This window comes from Chionomys nivalis, chromosome 18, assembly GCF_950005125.1.
Source record: "Chionomys nivalis chromosome 18, mChiNiv1.1, whole genome shotgun sequence".
Taxonomy (NCBI): domain Eukaryota; kingdom Metazoa; phylum Chordata; class Mammalia; order Rodentia; family Cricetidae; genus Chionomys; species Chionomys nivalis.
This window is the reverse complement of record NC_080103.1, coordinates 9,445,338-9,469,411: the sequence shown is the minus strand read 5'-3', so window position 1 is coordinate 9,469,411 and position 24,074 is coordinate 9,445,338. Positions and strand designations below refer to the sequence as shown.

General features: G+C 45.8%; 1 protein-coding gene across 3 annotated transcripts in view; it reads left to right on the top strand.

Moving 5' to 3' along the window:
- Prune1 (prune exopolyphosphatase 1) overlaps window positions 1–24,074 on the top strand; it is a 36,287-nt gene that overhangs the window by 8,679 nt on the left and 3,534 nt on the right. For 2 of the 3 annotated variants that reach the window (XM_057792963.1, XM_057792964.1), the window contains exons 2-7: window positions 6,599–6,691; window positions 9,859–10,061; window positions 12,004–12,188; window positions 13,657–13,815; window positions 15,565–15,659; window positions 22,374–22,532. In XM_057792963.1, the coding sequence (XP_057648946.1) occupies window positions 6,599–6,691; window positions 9,859–10,061; window positions 12,004–12,188; window positions 13,657–13,815; window positions 15,565–15,659; window positions 22,374–22,532 (894 nt within the window). Of the gene's footprint in view, window positions 1–6,598; window positions 6,692–9,858; window positions 10,062–12,003; window positions 12,189–13,656; window positions 13,816–15,564; window positions 15,660–22,373; window positions 22,533–24,074 lie in introns of those variants that run through there. The other variant, XM_057792965.1, reaches the window with a different exon arrangement.

Here is a 24,074-nt window from a genome sequence, read left to right as displayed (position 1 = left end):
CAGAGGGGCCTTTTCTTGGCTCAGAAGTCAAAGGAGATTATATGTCATACGGCTGGGGTCTTGGGTATAGAGTTATCTTACTGCTTTGGAAAAGTCTAGTGTGCCATGTCATGGTGGTCTGTGTGTAGAATCCCAGCTTTAGAGAGGCTGAGGCCGGATGACTCAAAACAAAACTTTAGCCGGGCGATGGTGGCGCACGCCTTTAATCCCAGCACTTGGGAGGCAGAGGCAGGCGGATCTCTGTGAGTTCGAGACCAGCCTGGTCTACAGAGCTAGTTCCAGGACAGGCTCCAAAGCCACAGAGAAACCCTGTCTCGGAAAACCAAAAAAAAAAAAAAAACAAACAAACAACAAAAAAAAAACTTTAAAAAAGAAAGTTGGGGGGGCTGGAGAGATGGCTCAGCGGTTAAGAGCACTGACTGCTCTTCTCAAGGACCCGGGTTCAATTCCCAGCACCCACATGGCAGCTCACAACTGTCTGAAAATCCAGTTCCAGGGGATCTGACACCTTCACACCAATGCACATAAAATAAAAGTTAAATAAACCATAAAAAAAAAAAAGAAAGTTGGGGCCAGAGCGATGGGTCAGGGTTGATAATCCCAGCTGTTCTTCCAGAGGCCCCTGGTTCAGTTACCAGCCTCATTTGGTGGCTAACAGTGGTCTGTAGCTGCAGTTCAGAGAGATACTCTTTGGTCTCTGTGGGCAGTGCATACATATGTTACACAGACAAACATGCAAGCAAAATACCCAAACACAAAAAATAAAAACAAATCTCCAAAAATAATTTAAAAAAGAAAAAGTTGTGAAAGCCCAGCCCTTCCGTGGTGCTTTTGATATGACTGGGCCCACATTGTACACAAACGCAGTGCGCGGCCATCCAGTCAGGCTGGTTGGCATAGCTGTCATTCATACATTCATCATCTTACACTCCTGCTTTTTGTCTTTTTTTTTCCCCCTTCAAAACAGGGTCTCACTGTAGCCCAGGCTACAGGTCACTGTGTGTAACATGAGGGGGCCAGGCAATTCTCCTGCACCAACTGTGTAGACTAGGTTGGCCTCAGACTCGCCTGCCTCTGCCTCCCGAGAGCTGGGATTAAAGGCGAGTCTCACTACTCCCAGCTCTTTGGTTTTTCAAAACAGGGTTTCTCTGTGGCTTTGGAGCCTGTCCTGGAACTAGCTCTGTAGACCAGGCTGGTCTCGAACTCACAGAGATCCGCCTGCCTCTGCCTCCCGAGTGCTGGGATTAAAGGCGTACGCCACCATCGCCCGGCTTTTTTTTTTTTTAAATAGTTTATTTAGTTAACTTTATTTTATGTGCGTTGGTATGAAGGTGTCAGATACCCTGGAACTGGACCTTCAGACAGTTGTGAGCTGCCATGTGGGTGCTGGGAATTGAACCTGGGTCCTCTGGAAGAGCAGTCAGTGCTCTTAACCGCTGAGCCATCTCTCCAGCCCCTACTCCCAGCTCTTTTATTTTTCCTTTGACTGCGTCTCCTGGAGCCTCAATTGGCCTTGAACTTGCTTTGTAGCTGGACTTCTCACCCTCTTCCACGGCTCTTACCTGGGAGGACAGGCAGGTGCTGCCACCCCGGCTCACACAGTGTTGGGTTATTGGATAAGGACTTCTTTCACCAGGGCAAGCACTCTGTTACCTGAGCTGCATCTCTATTCCTGATGTGTTTTGTTGTTGTTTGATTGTTCCTTTGGCTCACATAGCACAGGCTGGCCTCAAGCTCACAACACAAGCGAGACTTCTGGTCCCCCGTCCCCATCCCAAGTGGAGTGAGGTTGCAGGTGTGCACAACTGCTGGTCCCCCCATCTCCGTACCCTCGGACCCCTGTACTCCCCCCCCATCCTTAGTAGAGTGAGGTTGCAGGCATGCACCACTACTGGTCCCCCCTCCCCATACCCTCGTACCCCCCCCACTCCTCCACCCCACTCCACCCCCGTCCCCATTCCAAGTGGAGTAAGGTCACAGGTGTGCACCACTACGTCAGCTCATGGTTTGTTTCCTGAAGCAGGGTTTTGCTATGCAGTTTAGGCAGGCCTCTAACTCCCTGTAATCCAGGCTGGTCTCAGCTTCCTGGGATCACAGGTATAAATAACCACACCTGACAAGGGGTTCATACTTCCAAAAAAGTAATTAATTTATTTTGTGTATGTGTGCCATGGCACACATAGAAAGGTCAGAGGACAAGTTCTCCTTCTACCATATGAGACCTGGAGATTGAACTCAGGGTTTTGCACTTGGCCGCAAGGGCCTTCACTTATTAAGGCATTTCTCTGGCCCAAGGGTTCCGTACCCTTGAAGTAGGCCTACAGAAATGGGCATGCCAGACCTTGAGAGCAAACATCCTATATGTTTGCCCCAAAGGCCTGACAAGCCCTGCTTTTTGTTTCTCTTGTGGTACAAATAAGAAATGGGGAAGAGAGTGGATTGCAAAAAGAAGCCTGTATGTGGGTTGGAAATATAGCTTACAGCTCAGCGCTAGAGCGCTCATCTGGCATGCACGAATCCTGAGGTGCCGTGGAGTAACCCTCTGGACACTGAAGATGTAGCACTCTCATTGGTTAATGAAGAAGCTGATTGGCCTATACTATAGTATGGCAGGGTAAAGTTAGGGGGGCAATCAAACAGGATACTGGGGTAAAGAAGGGTGGAGTCAGGAGACACCAGCCAGCCGCTGAGGAAGCAGGACGTGTAGAAAATGAGTTAAGCCATGAGTCATGTGACACAGATTAGATAAAAAATATCTAATTTAATTTAAATGTCAGAGGTAGGTAGTAACAAACCTGAACTCTCGACCGAGCATTTGTAATTAAGGCTCTGTCTTATGACCGTTGGCTACTCCTGTAGAGGACTTGGGTTTGGCTCTCAGTGCCCACCTGGCGGCTCACAACCATCTCACTTCACTTGCAGAGGTTCCGGTGGCCTCCTAAGGTCTCTGCAGGCACCAGGCACACACAAGGTTCATGTACATAGTCAGGCAAAACCCCCATACATGTAAAATAAATAAATCTTAAAAAAGAACAAAGTTGTCTATGGCCGAGTATCTGCCTAGTCTGACCTGTTTGGTAGAGGGAGGAGGGTTGCTGCATATCTAAGCAGGGTCATTGTAGGTTCCCCCAATTTTCCCTAAGAGTAGCCAATGCTCGTAGGACGGAGCCTTCTCTCCAGCCCTCATGCGCAGCTACGAAAGAGGCTGCTGCTTTGGTTCTGTGGTGCTGGGAACTGAACCTTGGCGTAGGTGGAGCTTTCCTGTAGTGCAGCCGCTCTCGGATGGAAACCAGAAGTTTCATATTAATTACAAATGCTCGCAGTACTTGATAACTGCCTCTTGCTATGTCCGAGTCTTCCAAACCCCTTTGCTAGTTTACTAAATTCTGCCTAGCACACTTCCTGACAAGAAGCACGGTGGCTTTCGACCTTGTGGCTCCTACTTGGAACCTAGTAGTCCTCGGCTGGGGCAGATTATCAAGTGTGGAGCCAGGCTTTGATTGCCATGACTGCACTGCTATCTGTGCCTCCTGGGTGGAGGCCAGAGATGCTGTCAAAGTTCTCTACGGGGCTGGACAGCCCCACAGCAAAGGCTTCCCCTGCTCCAGTTATCGGTGCCTGGTAGGCCGTGTTTGATCTCAGTCAAGCCTGATGACCTGATTTGGCGCCTGGACTCCACGCGGGAGAAGGAGTCGCCGGCTGTGCTCCATGAGCACACAGAATAGAGAGAATGAAGGTGCTGATATGTTTTCTGAGACAGGGTCTCACTGTGAGCCCTGGCTGACCTGGAACTTGCAGTGTAGACCAGGCTGTTCCCAAACTCACAGGCCTCCCGAGTGCTGGGGTGGAAGGCAGGTGCCACCATGCCCAGCCCACCACCCTACCGTTTTAAAAATAAGATAGCTTAAACCAGAAGGTGTGGCTCAGTTGATAGAGATCTTACCTAGAATGCACAGTCCAGGGTTCAATTTCCAACAACACATAAACTGGGCACAGTGGTATATGCCTGTAACCCCAAGGCTAGGAAGGTTGAAGTGGGAAGATGAAAAATCAAAATGTTGAGAACTGTTTGGATTATTTAGAAAACCCTATCTCAACAGTAAGATATATATATATATATATATATATATATATATATATATATATATATATGTATATATATATATATATATATGTATACGTAGCTCAGTAGCAGGGTGCTGGTCCGGTGTGTGTAGTTCCCCAGCACCCAAATATCAGGTTATAATAATTCTTTTCTTTATAGACAGGGACTCATAGCCTGGACTGGCTGAAACTTGCTATTTAACTAAGGCTGGACCAAACTCCCGGTTTTCCTGCCTCTATCTCCCAAGTGCTGAGAGTACAAGTATGCGCCATTACACCCAGCTTGATGATGCTTGAAGTGTGTGCACGCCCCCTTTGGCTGTTATAGAGACTAAATGATCAGTTAATTGGTGTAAAAGTATTAGAATAATGCATGACACCCTCAAATGTTTAAATAAAAACAAAACCAGCCAGTCTGCTATTGTAGATACTGTCGTCTAAATGTGTTTGACGATTCTGAAAGCTCGGGAGATTAATGGGAACAAGGTTAATGTTATCGGTTCTCTCTCTGTCTGCACTGTCAGCACCTGGACTTGTCTCTTTCTTTCTTTCTTTCTTTCTTTCTTTCTTTCTTTCTTTCTTTCTTTCTTTCTTTCTTTCTTTCTTTCTTTCTTTCTTTCTTTTTTCCCTCAAGTCAGGGTTTCTCTCTGTAACAGCTCTGGCTGTCCTGGAACTCACTCTGTAAACCAGGCTGGCCTCGAACTCACAGAGATCCACCTGCCTCTGCCTCCTGAGTGCTGGGATTAAAGGTGTGCACCAACACCACCTGGCTAGCAGATGGACTTTTCAAAGTTCCATGCCACACATGGAGGCACATACCTTTAACCCCAGCACTGGGAGAGCATGAGTTCAAGTCCAGCTAGGGCTCCATAGTGAGACCCTGTCTCAAAACAAAACACAAAAGTTCCTGGCTGAGGAGATGACTATCTAGTTAGCATTACTATTGCTGTGATGAAACACCGGGACCAGCACTCGGGAGGCAGAGGCAGGTGGATCTCTGTGAGTTCGAGGCCAGCCTGGTCTACAAGAGCTAGTTCCAGGACAGGCTCCAAAGCTACAGAGAAACCCTGTCTCGAAAAACCAAGAAGAAAAAGAAAAAAGAAGCACCATGACCAAAGCAATTTGGGGAGGAAAGGGTTTATTTAGCTCATGCTTCCACATCACTGTTCCTCACTGAAGGAGGTCAGGGCAGGAATTCTAGCAGGGCAGGATCCTGGCGTCAGGAGCTAACGCAGAGGCCATGGAGTGGTGTCACTTACTGGTTAGCTCCTCATGGCTTGCTTAGTCTGCTTCCTTATAGAACCCAGGACTACCAACCCAGAGATGGCACCACCCACAATGGGCTGGGCCCTCCTATATCAATAGCCAACCAAGTTAGTCGAGGCTCCCTTCTCTTCAATGACTGTAGTTTGTGTCAAATTGACATAAAACGCGCCAGAACAATGGCTGAATGAATAAAGTGTGAATGAGAGTGTGAGGGCAGAAGTTCAGATCCTAGAACTGTAAAGCCCGATGCCACATCATGAGTCTGTCATCTTAATGCACTTACAGCAAAGCCAGATGGGTATCAGGGACAGGAGAACCCCTGGAAATGTGTGGACCTGCAGTAGTGAGCAAGAGACCCTCCCTCAAAAGAGGAGGAAGGAGAAGACCAACATCTGAGGTTGCCCTCTGACCTGTGCATGGCACTCTGTCTTGTGTGTGTCACAAGTCAGACATACACACTTGCGTGCACACCCAAATTCATTTAAATAAGTAGGTGTTCAAGCCAGGCACCAAAACAAAAATCCAGAGCCTGTCCAGCAGCAGCAGCCCCTTTACTGTGGGTTCTGCCTTTACTTCTGTAGTCAGCGTACGGAGTGATGAGGGGCTGGCGAGGCAGCTCAGCGGCTGACGGTGCTTGTCTCCAGCCTGTAAGTTCCGTTCCCTGGACCACATGGTGTGGCATTTGGAGAACAACTTTCCAGTGCTGGTTTTCTCCTCCCACCATGTGGGTTCCCGGAGCCCAACTCAGGTCACCAAGCAAACACCGAACCTCTTGCCGACTCTAGATTTTATTTTCGCCTTTATATCCAGAGCCTCTTTGCTTATTTCTTTAGCGTAGAAACGTAAAAGTTATTATTTTATTTTGAAATGGGGGCAACGAGAAGCACACCAGCCCTGATATCCTTGAGGGCATGGCATAACTGTCCATTACCAGAACATTCTGTCTCTGACTACAGTGAGAGCCCAAAGAAGCGTAAGCAAACAGGTAATTGTTGAGTTTTCTGAGAGTTAACGCGCAGGGGCAAGGTTGGCGGAGGGGAACAAGCGTCTTTCTGTCAACTGGATGTGTATAACTGCATAAAGACTAGCCAAGCCACGAGGGCCCTCTCTGCTGTTCCCATGGCAGTACCGTGTCCTGAAGGTCGGTGAGAAGATGTCCGTGAGGCCCCACATGAGTGGGAGGTAACGGGAAAACACACGGTTTTATGAATTCCTCTTTCCCCTCCAGGAGTCCAGGCCTCTACATGTTGTGCTGGGCAATGAAGCCTGTGACTTAGACTCCATGGTGTCTGCTCTCACCCTGGCCTTTTACCTAACAAAGGTGAGTACCGAGAAACAGTTCCTTAGAGTGAAAAGATCTGGGTTCAAGACCCGGCTCTACCATTTATTACTGTTTAGCGTTAGTGCTGGGCAGTGGTGGCGCACACCTTTAATCCCAATGCGCAGGCAGAGGTAGGTGGATCTCTGTGAGTTCGAGGCCAGCCCAGTCTACAGAGTGAATTACAGGACAGCCAGGACTGTTACACAGAGAAACCCTGTCTCAAAAAATAAATAAATAAATAAATAAAATAAAGAATTTTAGCATTGGCCGGGCGGTGGTGGCGCATGCCTTTAATCCCAGCACTTGGGAGGCAGAGGCAGGCGGATCTCTGTGAGTTCGAGGCCAGCCTGGTCTACAAGAGCTAGTTCCAGGACAGGCACCAAAGCTACAGAGAAACCCTGTCTCGAAAAACCAAAAAAAAAAAAGAATTTTAGCATTGGCTAAATTGAAGTTAAGCCTCAGCTAGGTATGATGACCCATATCTGTAAGGCTTTGGAGAAAAGAGGATAAGGACTAGCCTATTTCATTAAAAAAAAAAAAAGAAAGGAAAAGAAAAGGACTGGAGACATGGCTGGGAGGAGCAGAGTTCAGTTCTCCAGCACCTATATGGTCCCAACCATTTATAACTCCAGTTCTAGGGGATCCAGTGCCCTCTTCTGACCTTCACAGGCACCAAGCACACATGTGTATGCATATAGCACCCAGTTCAGATACCAACATAAAATAAATCCATAAAAAAGAAAATAAAGTTGGAGAGAGGTTGGGGTAGCTCCGTCAGCAAAGGCCTTGCTGTCTTGCTGTGCACGCGTGGAGACCTGAGTTGGATGCCACAGGAACAGGTCAGGCATGGCGGCACTGCTGCATCCCAGCACTAGGACGCAGGCAGGCAAATCCCTGCGGCTCAGTGGCCACCGCTTAGCCTACCTGTTGAGTTTTGGGCAAGTGAGAGAATTGTCACCCTGTCTGGTGGCAATTCTGGTGCCTTAGGAATGACACCTGAGATTGTCCCCTGACCTCTCTGCATGCTTAGGCAGGTACACATACACCTGCACCTGTGCACAGCACAAGATAAATCAAGATCCTTGTCGAGTTCTGTGTTAGTATCTGAATGTATAAATCTGTTTTGAGGAATGTCTTTCTGTTGCTGTGAAGAGGCACTATGCTCCAGGAACTCTTATAAAATAAAGCATTTAATTGGAGCTGGCTTACAGTTTCAGAGGTTTAGTCCATTGTCACCATGGCAGGCAGCATGCAGATAGACACGGTGCTGGAGAGGAGCTGAGTTCTACGCCCATATCCACAGGCAGCTAGAAGAGAGAGAGCCAGTGGACCTGCCTTGGGCCCTGAAACCTCAAAGCCCACCCCCAGTGACACACTTCCTCCTGTAAGGCCATACCTCCTAATCCCTCCCAAGCAGTAACACTTCCTTGATGACTAAGCATTCAAACATGTGAGCGAATGAGTAATTCTCATTCAAACCACACCAAGGAGTTTGCAAAACCATAAAATTACATTTAGCTTATTACTGAGTTCCTTATGGATCCCAATGATCTAGTAGTTGTCTTCTCAGATTAACTTGCTTGCTTTTTTTTTCTTGAGACAGGTATTTATTTATTTTATTTATTTATTTATTTATTTATTAAAGATTTCTGCCTCCTCCCAGCCGAGACAGATTTTTATTTATTCCACATTGACCTTGAACTCACAAGGCACCTGAATTTGTTTTGTTTTTTGTTTTTTTTGGTTTTTCGAGACAGAGTTTCTCTGTGGTTTTGGAGCCTGTCCTAGAACTAGCTCTTGTAGACCAGGCTGGTCTCGAACTCACAGAGATCCACCTGCCTCTGCCTCCCAAGTGCTGGGATTAAAGGCGTGCGCCACCACCGCCCGGCTCTTGTTTTGTTTTTTTGAGACAAGGTTTTTTTTTTTTTTGTTTGTTTGTTTTTTTGTTTGTTTGTTTTTCGAGACAGGGTTTCTCTGTGGCTTTGGAGCCTGTCTTGGAACTAGCTCTGCAGACCAGGCTGGTCTCGAACTCACAGAGATCCTCCTGCCTCTGCCTCCCGAGTGCTGGGAGAGACGAGGTTTTTCTGTTACAGCCTGGCTGCCCCAGCTTGCTTTATAGACCAGGCTGGCCTTGAACTCAAAGATCCACCTGCCTCTGCCAACCGAGCACTAGGATTTAAGGCATTTACCACCACCTCCCAGCTAACATGGAATTTTTAATTCTGCCTCTACCTCCTGTGTGCTGAGATTACAGGCATAGGCCATACTGTTTATGCAGTGTTGGGAATTCCTAGGCCTCTTGCACACTGGATAAGTACTATATCAACTGAGCTACATCCCTGCCGGTTCAGGTCAATTAAAAACTATTATTTTATGTGTATGGATGTTTTGCCTGCGTGTATGGATGTTTTGCCTGCGTGTATGTCAATACACTATGTGTATGCCAGGTGCTCTCAGAATCCATAAGAGGGCATCAGTCCCCTGGAACCGGAGGTATAGATGGTTGTGAGCTGCCATGTGGGTGCTGGGAATGGAATCTGGTCCTTTGGGAGACCAGCCAGTGCTCTTAACCTCTGAGCCATCTCTTAAGGGAGGGCTGATAATCTCTTCCCTGTACCATGAAGTCTATACCCAGGTCTTTCCCATAAGTCAATTTGTTGATTTCCGTGCTATTGCTAAGGAGGAGGACAAGAACCATCCTCTCAGAACAGCAGGGTACAGCTCAATCATGGAATGTGTGCTCCCAATGTCAAGCTCTGGGTTTGAATCTCCAGTTTAAAAAAAAAAAAAAGTCATCCTTTTATTTTTATAGATTTGGTAATTGGTTCAAAGGCAGCAGTTGCTGGGCGGCAGTAGTTCACGCCTTCAATCCCAGCTCTAGAAGGCAGAGGCAGGCGATCTCTGTGAGTTCGAGGCCAGCCTGGTCTACAGAGCGAATTCCAGGAGGACAGCCAGGGTACACAGAGAAACCCTGTCTCAAATAAAAAAATTTTTAAACATTTACTTATTTAATAAGTGTGTGGTGGTAAGTTACCCCAGGTCATGTATGCTTTGGACTGTTTTTTACATATGTGTGTTAGTGAGTAAACCCAAAGCCCAATCTTGATACTTACTCTTCCTTGCAGTTCCCAAAACCTTCTGATGTCTTCTTTTCAATTCCTTACTAGACGGCGGGGGCAGGAGAGATCTTTATTCCGGTGTTAAACATAAACCGTGCTGAGCTTCCTCTACGCGGGGACAATGTCTTCTTCCTCCAGAAGGTTCAGATTCCAGAGTCTGCGCTGGTTTTCAGGGATGAGATCGACCTCCACGCCCTGCACCAGGCTGGCCAGCTCACCCTCATCCTTGTTGACCATCACGTCTTACCCAAGTAAGTGGGCGGAGTGGTGGGGACTAAGCCAAGTAAGTGGGCGGAGTGGTGGAGGCGGAGTCAAGTAAGTGGGTGGAGTGGCGGAGGCAGAGCCAAGTAACTGGGCGGAGTGGCGGGGACTGAGCCAAGTTAGTGGGCGGAGTGGCGGGGCCGGAGTCATGTAAGAGGGCGGAGTGGTGGGGCCGGAGTCAAGTAAGAGGGCGGAGTGGTGGGGACAGAGTCAAGTAAGTGGGCGCTCATCCTGCATTTTAGACTCTTGGCTGACACAGAAGGAAGGGGGTTTGCCTTCTGAAGTCTCAAAGGCTAATTTTTGCTGTTTTTGTCTGTGATTTTTTGCTTGTTTGTTTGTTTTGTGCAACATTGACTGGCCTGGAAATCATTGTGTATTCCAGTCTGGCCTCAAACTCAGAAATCCACCTGCCTCAGAAGCTAACTATAATTAATGGATCATATCCAATATGAAAAACCTATTAAAATAGTGTCATTTCTCTAGTTATATGATGTTTATGATATAAAGAAATAAAAATACCTAGTGAGTTTAAACTAATCATTCAAAATACCTTAGATCTGCCTTTAATGTCAGAACCTTTTGCTGTTTTGAAACACAGGAATACTATGTTCTAGTAGACTCTAGAAATATCAGTCAGTCTGTTCAACAAATGTGTACATCCATAATAATTCCACTTCTAACTTAGGACTACAAAATGCTGCCAGAAAGCAACATGAGTATGAAATTTGCTATTCTTAAAAATGCATAGTTTTCCCTCGAGCACACTGTGGTTATAGCAAGGAGTGGTGGGTCTCTGAGGGCATCCGTGAGTTTATTCAGTGAAACCTTTTTCTGAAGTGGATGAAGGTGGCCAGTTTCATGAATCTTTCCGTCAGGAAGAGGGCAGTAAGCAAGCAGATCATCGCAGTGGACGCTGGGGGGAAGTGGTAACTGTCACGCTGAGGATGCTGGGACTTGATGGACTAGACATGGACTTATCTCATTGCACTGGAGGGAAACCGAGGGCCTTGGTCTGTAGAGGAGTTGGCCCTTGAGCCTAGTCTACAAAGAGAACTTGGTGTTTGTCCCCTGCAGGGGTGGGAAGGTGGCTGAGAGGAATTTATGGAAGCAAAGCCAGGCAGGCATGAAATTGCACACTGAGTTGGGGAACTGGGAATTGTTTTGTGCAGCTGACATTAAATGTGGGAGAGGTAAGCCGTGAATTTATGCGACCGAGGTGTGCGGGGCGGATCATGGAGGCCGTGTAGGGCCTTTTGAGAGTGTAGACTTTACTTTTAGATAGCAGAAAGTTTGTGGATTATATTATTCCAGATCCTAACAGAATAAAGTTTTTTATTGTTGTCTTGTTTTTGTTTTTAAGTAAGTGATCATTCAGGAAATGTTTGAAGGTTTAATGAGCCCTGTTGAAGAGCTGAAACAGTCTAGGGGCTCCCGAGGGTGTGGCACAGGGATGGGAAGGAAGGCATGGATGGGTAAAGCCCTAACCTGATGACCCAGTGGTATTTGATTGTCAAGAGAAGAAGGTTCTCTGTTGAGTATCAGAGTAGACACTCAATTGGAACAGCAACCTAAAGGACATTCATAACAGACACTTCACAGTGTTTGTTACATGCTGTTTAAATGCCATTTCACTCGGGAGGCAGAGGCAGGCGGATCTTTGGGAGTTCGAGGCCAGCCTGGTCTACAAGAGCTAGTTCCGGGACGGGCACCAAAGCTATAGAGAAACCCTGTCTCGAAAAAAACAAAAAGTAAATGCCATTTCAGATACCACATTAAAGAGAGTAGAGAAGAGTGAGGCGGGGGTAAAAGTGACCTCTATGTGTTTGCCTAAGGCGCCTACACTTTTCTTTGCGGTGGAGACTGGTTCTGGCATCTGGAGTGCTCTTACGTTTCTCTCTCTTCCTGTTTTCTGTTAACCACCGCCCTCCCCAGAAGTGACGCCGCTCTGGAAGAGGCGGTAGCAGAGGTGCTGGACCATCGACCAATTGAGCAGAAATACTGTCCTCCCTGTCATGTTTCAGTTGAGCTGGTGGGGTCCTGTGCTACCCTGGTGGCAGAGAGAATCCTCCAGGGGGCGCCAGAGATCTTGGACAGACAAGCTGCCTCCCTACTGCACGGTAAGGGATCAGTTTTGGGTTAGGACCTGATTGGTTCCTTTGCTCCCTTCCCACACAGGGAACGTGAAAGTCTAGCCGCTTGTAGCCTTACTTGTAACCGTGCCCTCGAAGCCATCCCTCATCACAAAGGGCGAGGGGTCGCTCGCAGTAGTTGGGCATTTTTCTCACTGCCTGGGGATTTGTGTTGGAGACTGCAGAAAGGAAGCACAGGGCAGCTGACCTTGGCAGTTCCCTCTGGCAGCTCTGTCTAGTAAAAGAGGACTCGCCGGAAAAATAGGAAACAGGCTCAGCTGTCAGTCCCACCAGGAAGCGGTTGTGTCTGAGCAGCTCTCCTCACCTTTTCCCTCTCATTTTTCCACCAGTTGTGTATGTGCTGAGACTAATTAGATTATCCGAGGCAGTCGTCTCTTCCAGTGGTAATAGCCACGATATCTGTGGTGGAAGACAAAATCCAACACGGACGGAAGGAGGCGCAAAGCTTCATCTGTAGTCAAGAAGCTATTTGGAATTCATAGCCACTGAGAGAGGGGAATCTGTTTTCTGTGGAGTGACTTTAGGTATTATCAAACACTCTTCAGGGCAGGCTCCATTCTTAGGAATAGTTAGCCAACAAAAACCCTGGGGTTTTGCTTTTCTATTTTTGTCTTTAAAAAAATTTTTTTTTAACTTTTCACGTGGACGTGTGTTTTGCCTGCATGTTTGTCTGTGCATCACATGTATGTCTGGTACCCTCAGACACCAGAAGAGTGTCGTCATTGTGAGCTGCCATATGGGTGCTGGGAATTGAACTTGAGTCCTCTGGAAGAGCAGCCAGTGTTCTTCCCTGAGCCGTCTATCTCTCCAGCCCCTACCTGCTTACTTGAGAGAGAGAGAAAGAACATGCAGTTGGGTGGATAGGGAGGTGGAAGCAAGAGCTGGGGAAGGGAAAAGAATATGAAATTTTCAAAGAATAAATAAAAATGTAAAAAAAAATTCTGTGATGGAATTTGGCTTACTGAGGAGCTGGAGTCCCCTGAGGTTGTGAAATCCACAAGGCCCAGGATGCCCAGGCTTCTTTTTATTTTATTTATTTACTTTTATATGTTTGTGTGTTTTGTCTGCGTATATATCTGCATAATGTACATGCCTGGTGCCTAGGGAGGCCAGAAGAGGGCTTCAGAGCTCCTGAGCCTGGAGTGTCAGTTGTCAACGGCCATGTTGGTTCTCTGTCAGAGGAACCAGTGCTCTTCACAGCCAAGCGTCTCTGCAAGCTCAGGCTTCTTGTCCACCTTCCCAGGCTCTTCACTGTGTTTCACTTTGGGAGTTCGCACTTAGGATATGGTCAGTCCAAGTGTATCGTTTGTTCTCATGGTTTGCCCCGGCTGTACTCTGTAGATTGTGTCCGTTGGGTTTGGAATTACGTGTGTGCCAGTGGTTTTGGGTGGAGGGCTCACTCACAGGACCCCTGTTCTTCCATATCCCTTCGTAGGTACCATCATTCTGGACTGTGTCAACATGGATGCAAGAGTTGGAAAGGCGACCCCAAAGGACAGCAAATACGTAGAAAAGCTGGAGGCCCTCTTCCCAGATCTTCCCCAGAGAAAGGACATCTTTGATTCTCTGCAAAAGGCAAAGTTTGACGTCTCGGGTATGATGGATTTCCCACATGAGGAAGTCAGTGGAAAGCTTTGAACATAGCATCTGGAAAGGTGTCAGAGCGATGTCAGAGTGTTAAAATATGGTTTACTCTGTACACCAGAGAGAAGCAAGGGGCATCGTGGCTGCCCATGAACGATCAGTCATCTGCTAGGTCATTCTGTCCTGAGTTTGGAAGAGATGAGAAGAGCTGGGGATGAAGAGCTGGGGATGGTAGCCCATGCTATACTCCCAGCATTGGTGAAGCCAAGGTGGGAAGACAGAACGTTCAGGGCAACCTGCACTACTTAATGAGTTAAGGGACAGCATGGTTTATGTAAGGAGACTCTATCTCAAAAAGTGAAAGCTATATAGAAAAGCCCTGTCTTGAAAAAACAATAAAATAAAAGGGATTTAAAAAAAAATCCAAGACTAGCTGAGAAGTGGCAGGTGTACACCTTTAATCCCAGCACTTAAGAGACAGAGGCAGGTGGATCTCTGTGAGTTCGAGGCCAGCCTGGTTTACAGAGTGAGTTTCAGGACAGCCAGGGCTACACACAGAAAACTATGTCTCGAAAAATCACAAATAAATAAATAAATTTAGTCCCAAAGCTATATGCATAGCCCAAATGGGACTTGATGGATAGGAAAAGGGATAGAAGGAAGTAGGTGGTCAGGAAGGCAGGTGGGCCTGGGAATACTGGGAGGGTTACTATAATCAACGTATTATATGAAATTCTCAAAGAATAAAAATTGTAGAGTCCCATCTAATCTGAGAATGTAGGCCATAAATAACATATATGGGGGGTAAGCTATCAGAGCAGGAGCCGTGTGACTGGAGAAAGAAGAAAGCAATTCAGTGTATGTCCAAAGGACAAAGAGAACCAAGAACTCCCATAATCTACCTGTTGGTGTAAGAAAAGCAAAAAAAGGAAGCAGAAGTGTGACACGTACTTTTAGGAAGTTAAAAGAAGACAGAAAGGAAGAAAACACCAGGGCCAAGGATGTAGCCAAAGAGCAGGCCCCGCCCAGCACGCACAATGGCCCAGGTGTGACCCCCAGCAAAACCAATCAATAAAGAGTGATGGGGACAGGAGGAGGCTGGGGAAGAGGTAAAGCCTGTTGTGTTGGTTCTGGTTTTTCGTTTGCTTTTTTGAGGTGTTGTGTTTGTTTTAATGAGGTGGTCTCACTGTGTAGCCCTAGCTAACCTGAAACTCACATATAGACCTGGCTCGTCTCAAACTCGTGATTGCCCTGCCTTTTCCTCCATAGCCCTGGGATAACAGTGTACACACCACACCCAGTAAACCACCTCTTCTTTGACCCTTCTACAAAGTCCCTTACTCTAAAGGTGACCATTCAACTCTTCTGACCTGATTGTTACCATCTTTTAAATTTTTTTATTTTTTAATTTATGGGTGTTTTGCCTGCATTTGTGTCTGTGTACTATGTACATGTCTGATGCCCTCAGAAGATAGAGAAGCGCATCAGATCCCCTGGAATTACAGTTACTCAGTTTTGAGCTGCCGTGTGGGTGCTGGGAATTGAACCCTGGCCCTCTGGAAGAGGAAATAGTGCTCTTAACTGCTGAGCCATCTCTCCAGCCTGTGACCTGATTAGTCAAGTGATCCCTTCTATACTTACATCTTCACTTATTGCTCCTGTTCATTGGCCCTAGGGGAAACTACTTTCCCATTTTCGTCTTCCCCTTTATTGTGTTAGGCCACATCCCCTCTCTGACTCCTAATTTCCTATTTTCTAGGCCTGACCACTGAGCAGATGCTCAGAAAAGACCAGAAGACCATCTACAGACAAGGTACCAAGGTGACCATCAGTGCAATCTACATGGATTTGGAGGTAAGAGCCAACCGCCGGTGTGAACGTGAAGGGAACATCTTTTTTCATCCATGAGACTTTGCCCTTCACTCCTGCCCACTGTGGGCTCCCTTGGTACCTCTCTACTTGTCTCGGTGTCCTCTGGGATTCTCCACAGCCCATCACCCCTCACTGTGCTGCTCTCATAGCCTGGCTACTAGTTTCTCTGCGCCCACCTCAGTTTTTCATATAATCAGTGATTTTGTATATATGTATTTTTTAAAAAATACTTTAACAGGGCTAGAGAGTTGGTTCAGCGGTTCTTAGCATTGCTCACTTTACAGAGGACCTGAGTTCAGTTCTCAGCACCCATACAGTGGTTTACAGTGATTTGTAACTTTAGTTCCAGGGACTCTTGTGTTCTCTTCAGATGTCTCTGGGCCCCAGACACACACATAGTACACTTATATAATGTAGGCAAAACACCACTCATACACTTAAAGTAATCTAAAACGTAAATATATATAATCTAGCCATTAACAGCTGAGCCATATCTCCAGCCCTTTCAAAATATTTTTAAAATTACATTTATGCCAGGCATGGTGACACATGCCTTTAATCTCTGCGCTCTGGAATCTCAGAAGTAGGCAGATGTCTGAGTTTCAAGCCAGGTGGGGCTACAGAGTGAGACACTTTCTCAAAACAAAACAGAGTATTTATTGGCGTTTGTGAGAGTGTGTGTCCTGTAACACACTTACGAAGGTCAGAGGACAACAGCAATAGTCAGTTCTTTGCTTCTACTATGTAGATTCCAGGGATTGAATTTAGGTGGGCAGCAAGTGCCTTTACCCACTGAGCCATCTCCTTGGCCCTGTTCGTGTGGTTTTCAAGACAGGCTGGCATGGGACTGTGTAGTCTAGACTGGTCTTGGATTCAAAACAAGCTTCCTGCCCCTGCGTAGACAGAAACAGCTCAGGCATATTCCTAGCTAACTCTTTTTTTTTTTTTTTTTTTTTTTTCCTAGCTAACTCTTATATCTTAAATTAACCAATTTCTGTTCATCTGTGTGTAGCCATGAGGCTGTGGTTTACCGGTAAGGTTTGGCGTCTTTCTCCTTCCGTAGCTACATGGCATCTCGTTGGCTCTGCCTAGTCTCTCTATATATCTCTGTTTGGATTTCCCACCTGACTTTACTCTGTTAAGCCAGTGGCCAAAACAGCTTTATTCATCAACCAATAAAGGCAGCACAAATGCAGAAGGACATCTCACATTATCTCCCCTTTTCTGTCTGATTAAAAAGGAAGGCTTTAAGCCGGGCGGTGGTGGCGCACTCCTTTAATCCCAGCACTTGGGAGGTAGAGGCAGGCAGATCTCTGGAAGTTCGAGGCCAGCCTGGTCTACAAAGGGAGTTCCAGGACAGGCTCCAAAGCTACAGAGATACCCTGTCTCGAAAAACAAAAACAAAACAAAACAAAACAAAAGGAAGGCTTTAACTTTAACATAGTAAAATTACAGCTACAAAATGGCCCCACGTTGGGCGCCATTTGTAAATGGAGACTGCAATTACATTGTGCCTGCCACCCAGACCCAAATAATCACACATAGACTGTATTAATTACAACACTGTTGCCGGGTGGCAGTGGCACACGCCTTTATCCCAGCACTCAGGAGGCAGAGGCAGGTGGATCTTTGTGAGTTTGAGGTCAGCCTGGTCTATAAGAGCTAGTTCCAGGACAGGCCCAAAAGCTACAGAGAAACCCTGTCTCAAAAAAAAAAAAAAAAATTCCTTTATGGGCTGGAGAGATGGTTCAGTGGTTAAGAACACCAGATGCTCTTCCAGAATGACCTGGGTTCAATTCCCAGCACCCACATGGCAGCTCAAAACTCTCTGCACCTCCAGTTCCAAGGGATCCAACACTCTTTATTTTTTTAATTTTTTTTGTAATTTTTTTAATGATTTATTTAACTTTATGTTCATTGGTGTGAAGGTGTCAGATCCCCTGGAACTGCATTTTCAGACAGTTGTGAGCTGCCATGTGGGTGCTGGGAATTGAACCCGGGTCCTCTGGAAGAGCGGTCAGTGCTCTTAACTGCTGAGCCATCTCTCCAGCCCGACCTAACACTCTTGTACATGACATACTTCCAGGCAAAACACTATTGCACAGGAAATATAAATAAATCATTTAATGCTGTGGGACAATGGTCCTTAGTATTAAAAGAAATTAATTACAACACTTTGACCAGCAGCTCTGGCATATTCCTAGCTAGCTCTTATATCTTAAATTAACCTATTTCTGTTAGTCTATATATTGCCATGTGGCATTAGCTCATTTTCTGCGATGTCTTTCTGTGGTGGCTAGCTGGCATCTGCTTGACTCCGCCTACTCTCTCTATATCTCTGTTTGGATTTTCCATCTGGCTTTACTCTGCTAAGCCATTGGCTGAAACAGCTTTATTCATCAACCAATAAAAGCAACACATATACAGAAGGACATCACACATCATCCCTGCTTCTAAGAGCTAGGATTACAGTCTTGAGCTACCATAGCCAACTGTAGCATGATCCTCAGTAACTAAGAGTAATCACTGCTCTTACAAAGGACCAAGGTTTAGTCCATGTCAGGCAGTTTATAACTACTTATAATTTCAGTTCTAGAGATTCCTATGCTGACTGGTCTCTGTAAGTATCTTCTCTCACATAGACACACTTATATACACATAATTTTTTTTAATTTTAGAATGTATGTATATATAGCCTGAGAATATATATCTCAGGCTAGGTGTTTTGGCTAGTTTTATGTCAACTTGATACAAGCTAGAATCATTTGTGAGATGGGAACCCCTGTTGACAAAACATCCCCCATAAGATCAGGCTGTAGGCAAGACCAAATGGTATTTTCTTAATTCGTGGTCAATGTGAGATTGATTGGTCTGTTAGTCCTGGGTTCTATAAGAAAGCAGACTGAGGGCTGGAGAGATGGCTCAGAGGTTAAGCGCATTGCCTGCTCTTCCAAAGGTCCTGAGTTCAATTCCCAGCAACCACGTGGTGGCTCACAACCATCTGTAATGGGGTCTGGTGCCCTCTTCTGGCCTGCAGGCATACACACAGACTGAATATTGTATACATAATAAATAAATAAATAAATAAATAAATAAATAAATAAATAAATAAATATAATAAAAAAATAGATATGTCTTCTATAAAAAAAATAAATAAATAAATAAAAAATAAAAAAAAAAAAAGAAAGCAGACTGAACAAACCATATGGAGTTACCAGTAAGCAGCAACCCTCCACGGCCTCTGCATCAGCTCCTGCCCTGACTTCCTTCAGTGATGGACTAAGATGTGGAAAATATAAGCCAAATAAACCCTTTCTTCCTCAAGCCACTTTTGGTCATGTTTCCTTACAGTGATAGTAACCCTCACTGGAATACCAGGTATAGTGGCAAGTGCTTTAAATCCCAGTGCTTGGGAAACAGGCCAGTCAGGGTTACGTAGTGAGACCCTATCTTAAATAAGTAAATAGATAAAATAATAAATGAGATCACATCCAGTCCCTCGTTGCTTTATTCTTTTTAATTGTGTTTCTTACACAATCTGTAGGTTTCCCTGCGCCTTTATCTGACCTCTGACCTTTACTCTGTCTGGCCTTACCTCCTTCCAGCCCTGATGGTTCTGGTCTCCAAGGGCATCAGCATTCATGTGCACATACACATTTGTACTTAAAAATCAAATAAATATTTGAAAACAATAACAACAACAATCAAGGGCTGGAGAGAAGGCTCAGTGGTTAAAGAGAACTTGTTTCTTTGTAGAGGGCCTGAGTTTGGTTCCCAGCATGCACTTGGAGGCTCACAACCACCTATAATTCCAGTTTCTGGAGCTGGAGAGATGGCTCACTGGTTAAGAGCACTGACTGCTCTTCCAAAGGACCTGGGTTCAAATGCCAGCACCTACATGGCAGCTCATACCTGTCTGTGACTCCAAGATCTGACAGACTCACACAGACACACATGCAGGCAAAGCACCAATGCACATAAAATAAAAATAAATAAATTTAAAAAGTTCCATGGAATCAGACATTCTCTTCTGACCTCTGTGAACACTACCAAGTATACACATAGTACAAGTACATACACCCAGTCTAAACGCATAAAATAAATAAAACTAAACAAAAAGTACTTCAGTTCCTGTTATACAGTAGTCTCAGGTTGGTCTGTTTACCAGTGCTGAGGACATGCTGGGCAAATGCACTACCACTGAAACTGGATAAAGTTTTCACGCCCCTCATTCATTTATTTCAGGTATGAGGTCCCATGTGGATCTCACACACACAGTTTAAGAAACCATGATATAGGGGCTGGAGAGATGGCTCAGCAGTTAAGAGCACTGGTTAAGAGCACCGGCTGCTCTTCCAGAGGTCCTGAGTTCAATTCCCAGCAACTACATGGTGGCTCACAACCATCTGTAATGAGGTCTGGTGCCGTCTTCTGGTCTTCAGGCATGCATGCAGGCAGAATACTGTATACTTGATAGATAAATAAATCTTTAGAAAAGAAAAAAAGAAACCATGGTCTCTAGCCAACACGAAAGGGTTGTCACGCAGCCTAGCCACTGTACAGACTGACACTTTAGAATGGCCAAGTATGGGGGCTGCAGCGATGGCTCAGGAGCTCATCAGGCTCAGTCGCCAGCTCAGATCCCAGGACACGCAACAGCTGGGCACATGGGCACCGGCAACTCCAGTGTCATGCAGGGAGCCTGGCTTCAGCTTCAGTAAGAGACAGGAGTGCGGCAAAAGTGATACCTGATGTCCTCCTCTGGTCTCTGCACACACACATATACACGCATGTACATGTGCATATATCACACACACACACTAACTGAAGAAAGGCCAAGAATTGAGAAAAGCCCCAATTTGAAATAAGTAATGGTATTATGTATTAGAGAAAATGCTGCATGAAAAATATTTGGGTGATATAGATTAGCAAAGAGCGAGCCAAGGATGGTTCACCTTGGGAAACCAGGGCAGGACCCTAGAGACAGAACTAGCTTGCTCTTCATGGCTTGCTCTGCCCAGGGTTGGCACCACCCACAGTGAGCTGGGCCCTTTCCTGTCAATCATTAGTGCGAAATGCCCCACAGGCTTGTCTACAGGCAGGTCTAAGGGAGGCATTTTCTCTTGAGGTTTTTTCTTCCCAGGAGACCCAAACTTCTTTCAAGTTTGCAGAAACTCTAACTAGCACATCTGGCCACCACTCCTGCTTTCTTTCTCTGTTTTCTTCAGGCTTAATCCTTAAAGCAGTTGTTTGGTAAATGCTGTCTTCTTATTTTATTGAGGAAGCCTAGGCCCGGAAGGCGGGATGGTTATCACTTCTTGATCTTATGCCTAAGAGGCACTGTAGTAGAGCTAATTTTTAAAACAATTCTGTCTTAATCGGAAGCCTGCATTCTCCCCGTCTGTCACAGCTCCAGCAGAAATGCTGCACACCGTTGTAGTGGTATACACGATCGAATCACATGCACAGACCTCCGCGAGGGCTTGTTAGCAAGGGTATGGTCTGGTTGTACGCGTCCCTTACTTGTTAGTAAGAATATGGTCTGGCTGAACCTTATAGAAAAGAAAGTGGGAAGTACACTTAAACGCATTGGCACAGGGAACCACTTCCTAAACATAACCCCAGCAGCACAGACACTGAGAGAAACAATTAATAAATAAACTGAAAAGCCTATGTAAAGCAAAGGACACGGACAACAAGACAAAACGACAGTCTACAGAATGGGAAAAGATCTTCACTAACTCCACATCAGACAGAGGTCTGATCTCCAAAGAAATTGGACACCAAAAGATCACATAATCCAATTAAAAAATGGAGTACAGACCTAAACAGAGAACTCTCAACAGAGGAATCTAAAATGGCTGAAAGACACTTAAGGAAATGTTCAACATCCTTAGTCATCAGAGAAATACAAATCAAAACAACTCTGAGATTCCATCTTACACCTGAAAGAATGACCAAGATCAAAATCATTGATGACAACTTATGCTGGAGAGGTTGTGGGGAAAGGGGAACACTTCTGCATTGCTGGTGGGAATGCAAGCTGGTACAACCCCTCTAGATGTCAGTGTGGCGATTTCTCAGAAAATTAGAAAACAACCTACTTCAAGACCCAATAATACCTGTTTTGAGTATCTATCCAAAGGATGCTCAGTCGTGCCACAAGGACATGTGCTCAACTATGTTCATAGCAGCTTTGTTTGTCATAGCCAGAACCTGGAGACAACCTAAATGCCCCTCGACTGAAGAATGGATAAGAAAATGTGGTAATTTACACAAGGGAGTTCTATACAGAAGAAAAAAATTAATGACAGCTTGAATTTTGCAGGAAAATGGATGGAGCTAGAAAACATTATTTTGAGTGAGGTAACCCAGACACAGAAAGACAATTATCACATGTACTCACTCATAGATGGTTTTTAAACATAAAACAAAGAAAGCCAGCCTACAAACCACAATCCCAGAGAACTTAGACAACAATGTGGACAGTAACAGAGACTTACATAGATCTAAGAAAATAGAAAAGGACAAGATCTCCTGAGTTAATTGGGAGCTTGGGGGGCCTTGGGGAAAGATTGAAAGTGGGGGGAGAGGCAGGGAGAGGAGCAGAGAAAAATGTAGAGCTCAATAAATATCAATTAAAAAAAAGAATATGGTCTGGCTGTAAGCGTCCCTTACTCGGCTTCATCTTTCTAGGCCTTTTTGCAGCGGCTGGACCTCCTGGAAGACCTCAGTGCTTTCTGCCATGAGCACAGCTATGATGCCCTGGTTGCCATGACAATCTTCTTCAACACTCACAATGAGCCAGTACGACAATTAGCTGTTTTCTGTCCCCACTCGGCACTTCGAATGACAGTAAGTCTCCTTCCATCAGTCAATCTGAGGGTCAGTGACCAGAGTGTGCCTTTGTGTTCTATAGCTCTGTGCTGAAAGACCTTGCCTCAGGCTGTATCTTTATAGAAGGGTGTGTGTTTTATTTTTATTTATTTATTTATTTTTGAGACAGGGTTTTTCTGTGAAACAGTCCTGGCTGTCCTGGAGCTCACTCTATAGACCAGGCTGGCCTCGAACTCACAGTTATCCACCTGCCTCTACCTCCCGAGTGCTGGGATTAAAGGCATGCACCACCACCACCCGGCATAATTTTTATTCACTATTGTGTGTTTGTGTCCATGTGAGCGTGTGCACATGTGTGTATGGATGCCCATGGAAGCTAGAAGAGGTATTTAGATCCTGTGGAGCGAGAGTGACATAGCTACCCAAGATGGATGCTGGAATCCAGTTGTCCTCATGATTGTGCAAGTGAAGTCTCCAGCCCCAGGCCCAGCTACTCAGAATCTCATAGACATGGACCAGGCCCCGTGCGTGTTTTTATCCACATGATCTACAAGGAGTAGCCATAGTCATATGGTTACTGAGAAGAGCACTCCTAAAGCTAGAGACAACGATTCCTGCTTACGAGGAGTTTAAAGCAAACTCTGGTTACAAGGAAATGTCAACCTGGACTTAAAAATTTGCTCTTAACTGGGCATGATGACCCAGGCCTGTATTCCCAGAACTTAGGGAGAGGCTGAGGATTTAGCTCAGTGATAGAGTACTCACCTAGCCCAAGCACTGGGTTTGATCCCCAATACCACTCAAACAAAAACAAAAACAAGCAACCACAACAAAAAAACATTAAAAAAAAAAAAAAAGCTGGGTGGTGGTGGCACATCCTTTAATCCCAGCTCTCAGGAGGAAGAGGCAGGCAGATCTCTGAGTTCGAGGGCAGTCTGGTCTAGAAAGTGATTTCTAGAACAAGCTCCATAGCTACACAGAGAAACCTTGTCTCCAAAACAAACAAAAAACCTAAGAGAAAATCAGTTCTTTCTTTCCATTGTCTTGACAATTTATGGACAGAAGGGTGTGACCCAGGGGTGCGGCACTTGCCATGTGTGTGTGTGTGTGTGTGTGTGTGAGAGAGAGAGAGAGAGAGAGAGAGAGAGAGAGAGAGAGAGAGAGATGGGGGCCCCGTCTCACCCCTGCACACACAGTAGGACCCTTTTCAGCTGTGTGCCACTCTCCAGAGAAGTGCTCTAGACCAGGTCAGCTCCTTTCCTGACCTTCTTTTCGGTTTTCCCTTGGTTCCTGGTGTAAAATGGCCTAGACTCTGGGTTGCCTATGCTGTAAATTTGCTAACAGTCCAGCTAGAAGTTGTGTGCACCCGGGAGAGGAGTGTCTGCCTTTGCTGCCTCGTTTCCTTTGTTTCCTCCCCGGCACATGGAGAGAACAGAAGTAGGTTTTATAATCAGGTAGACGTGATTTCTGTCTTGGGTTCCTTCCCACTCGCCCTTTGAGCTAAGCCAGAGGACTAGAGTCAGTGACTCAAGTACGTGTCATCACTGCAGTCTGCTGTGG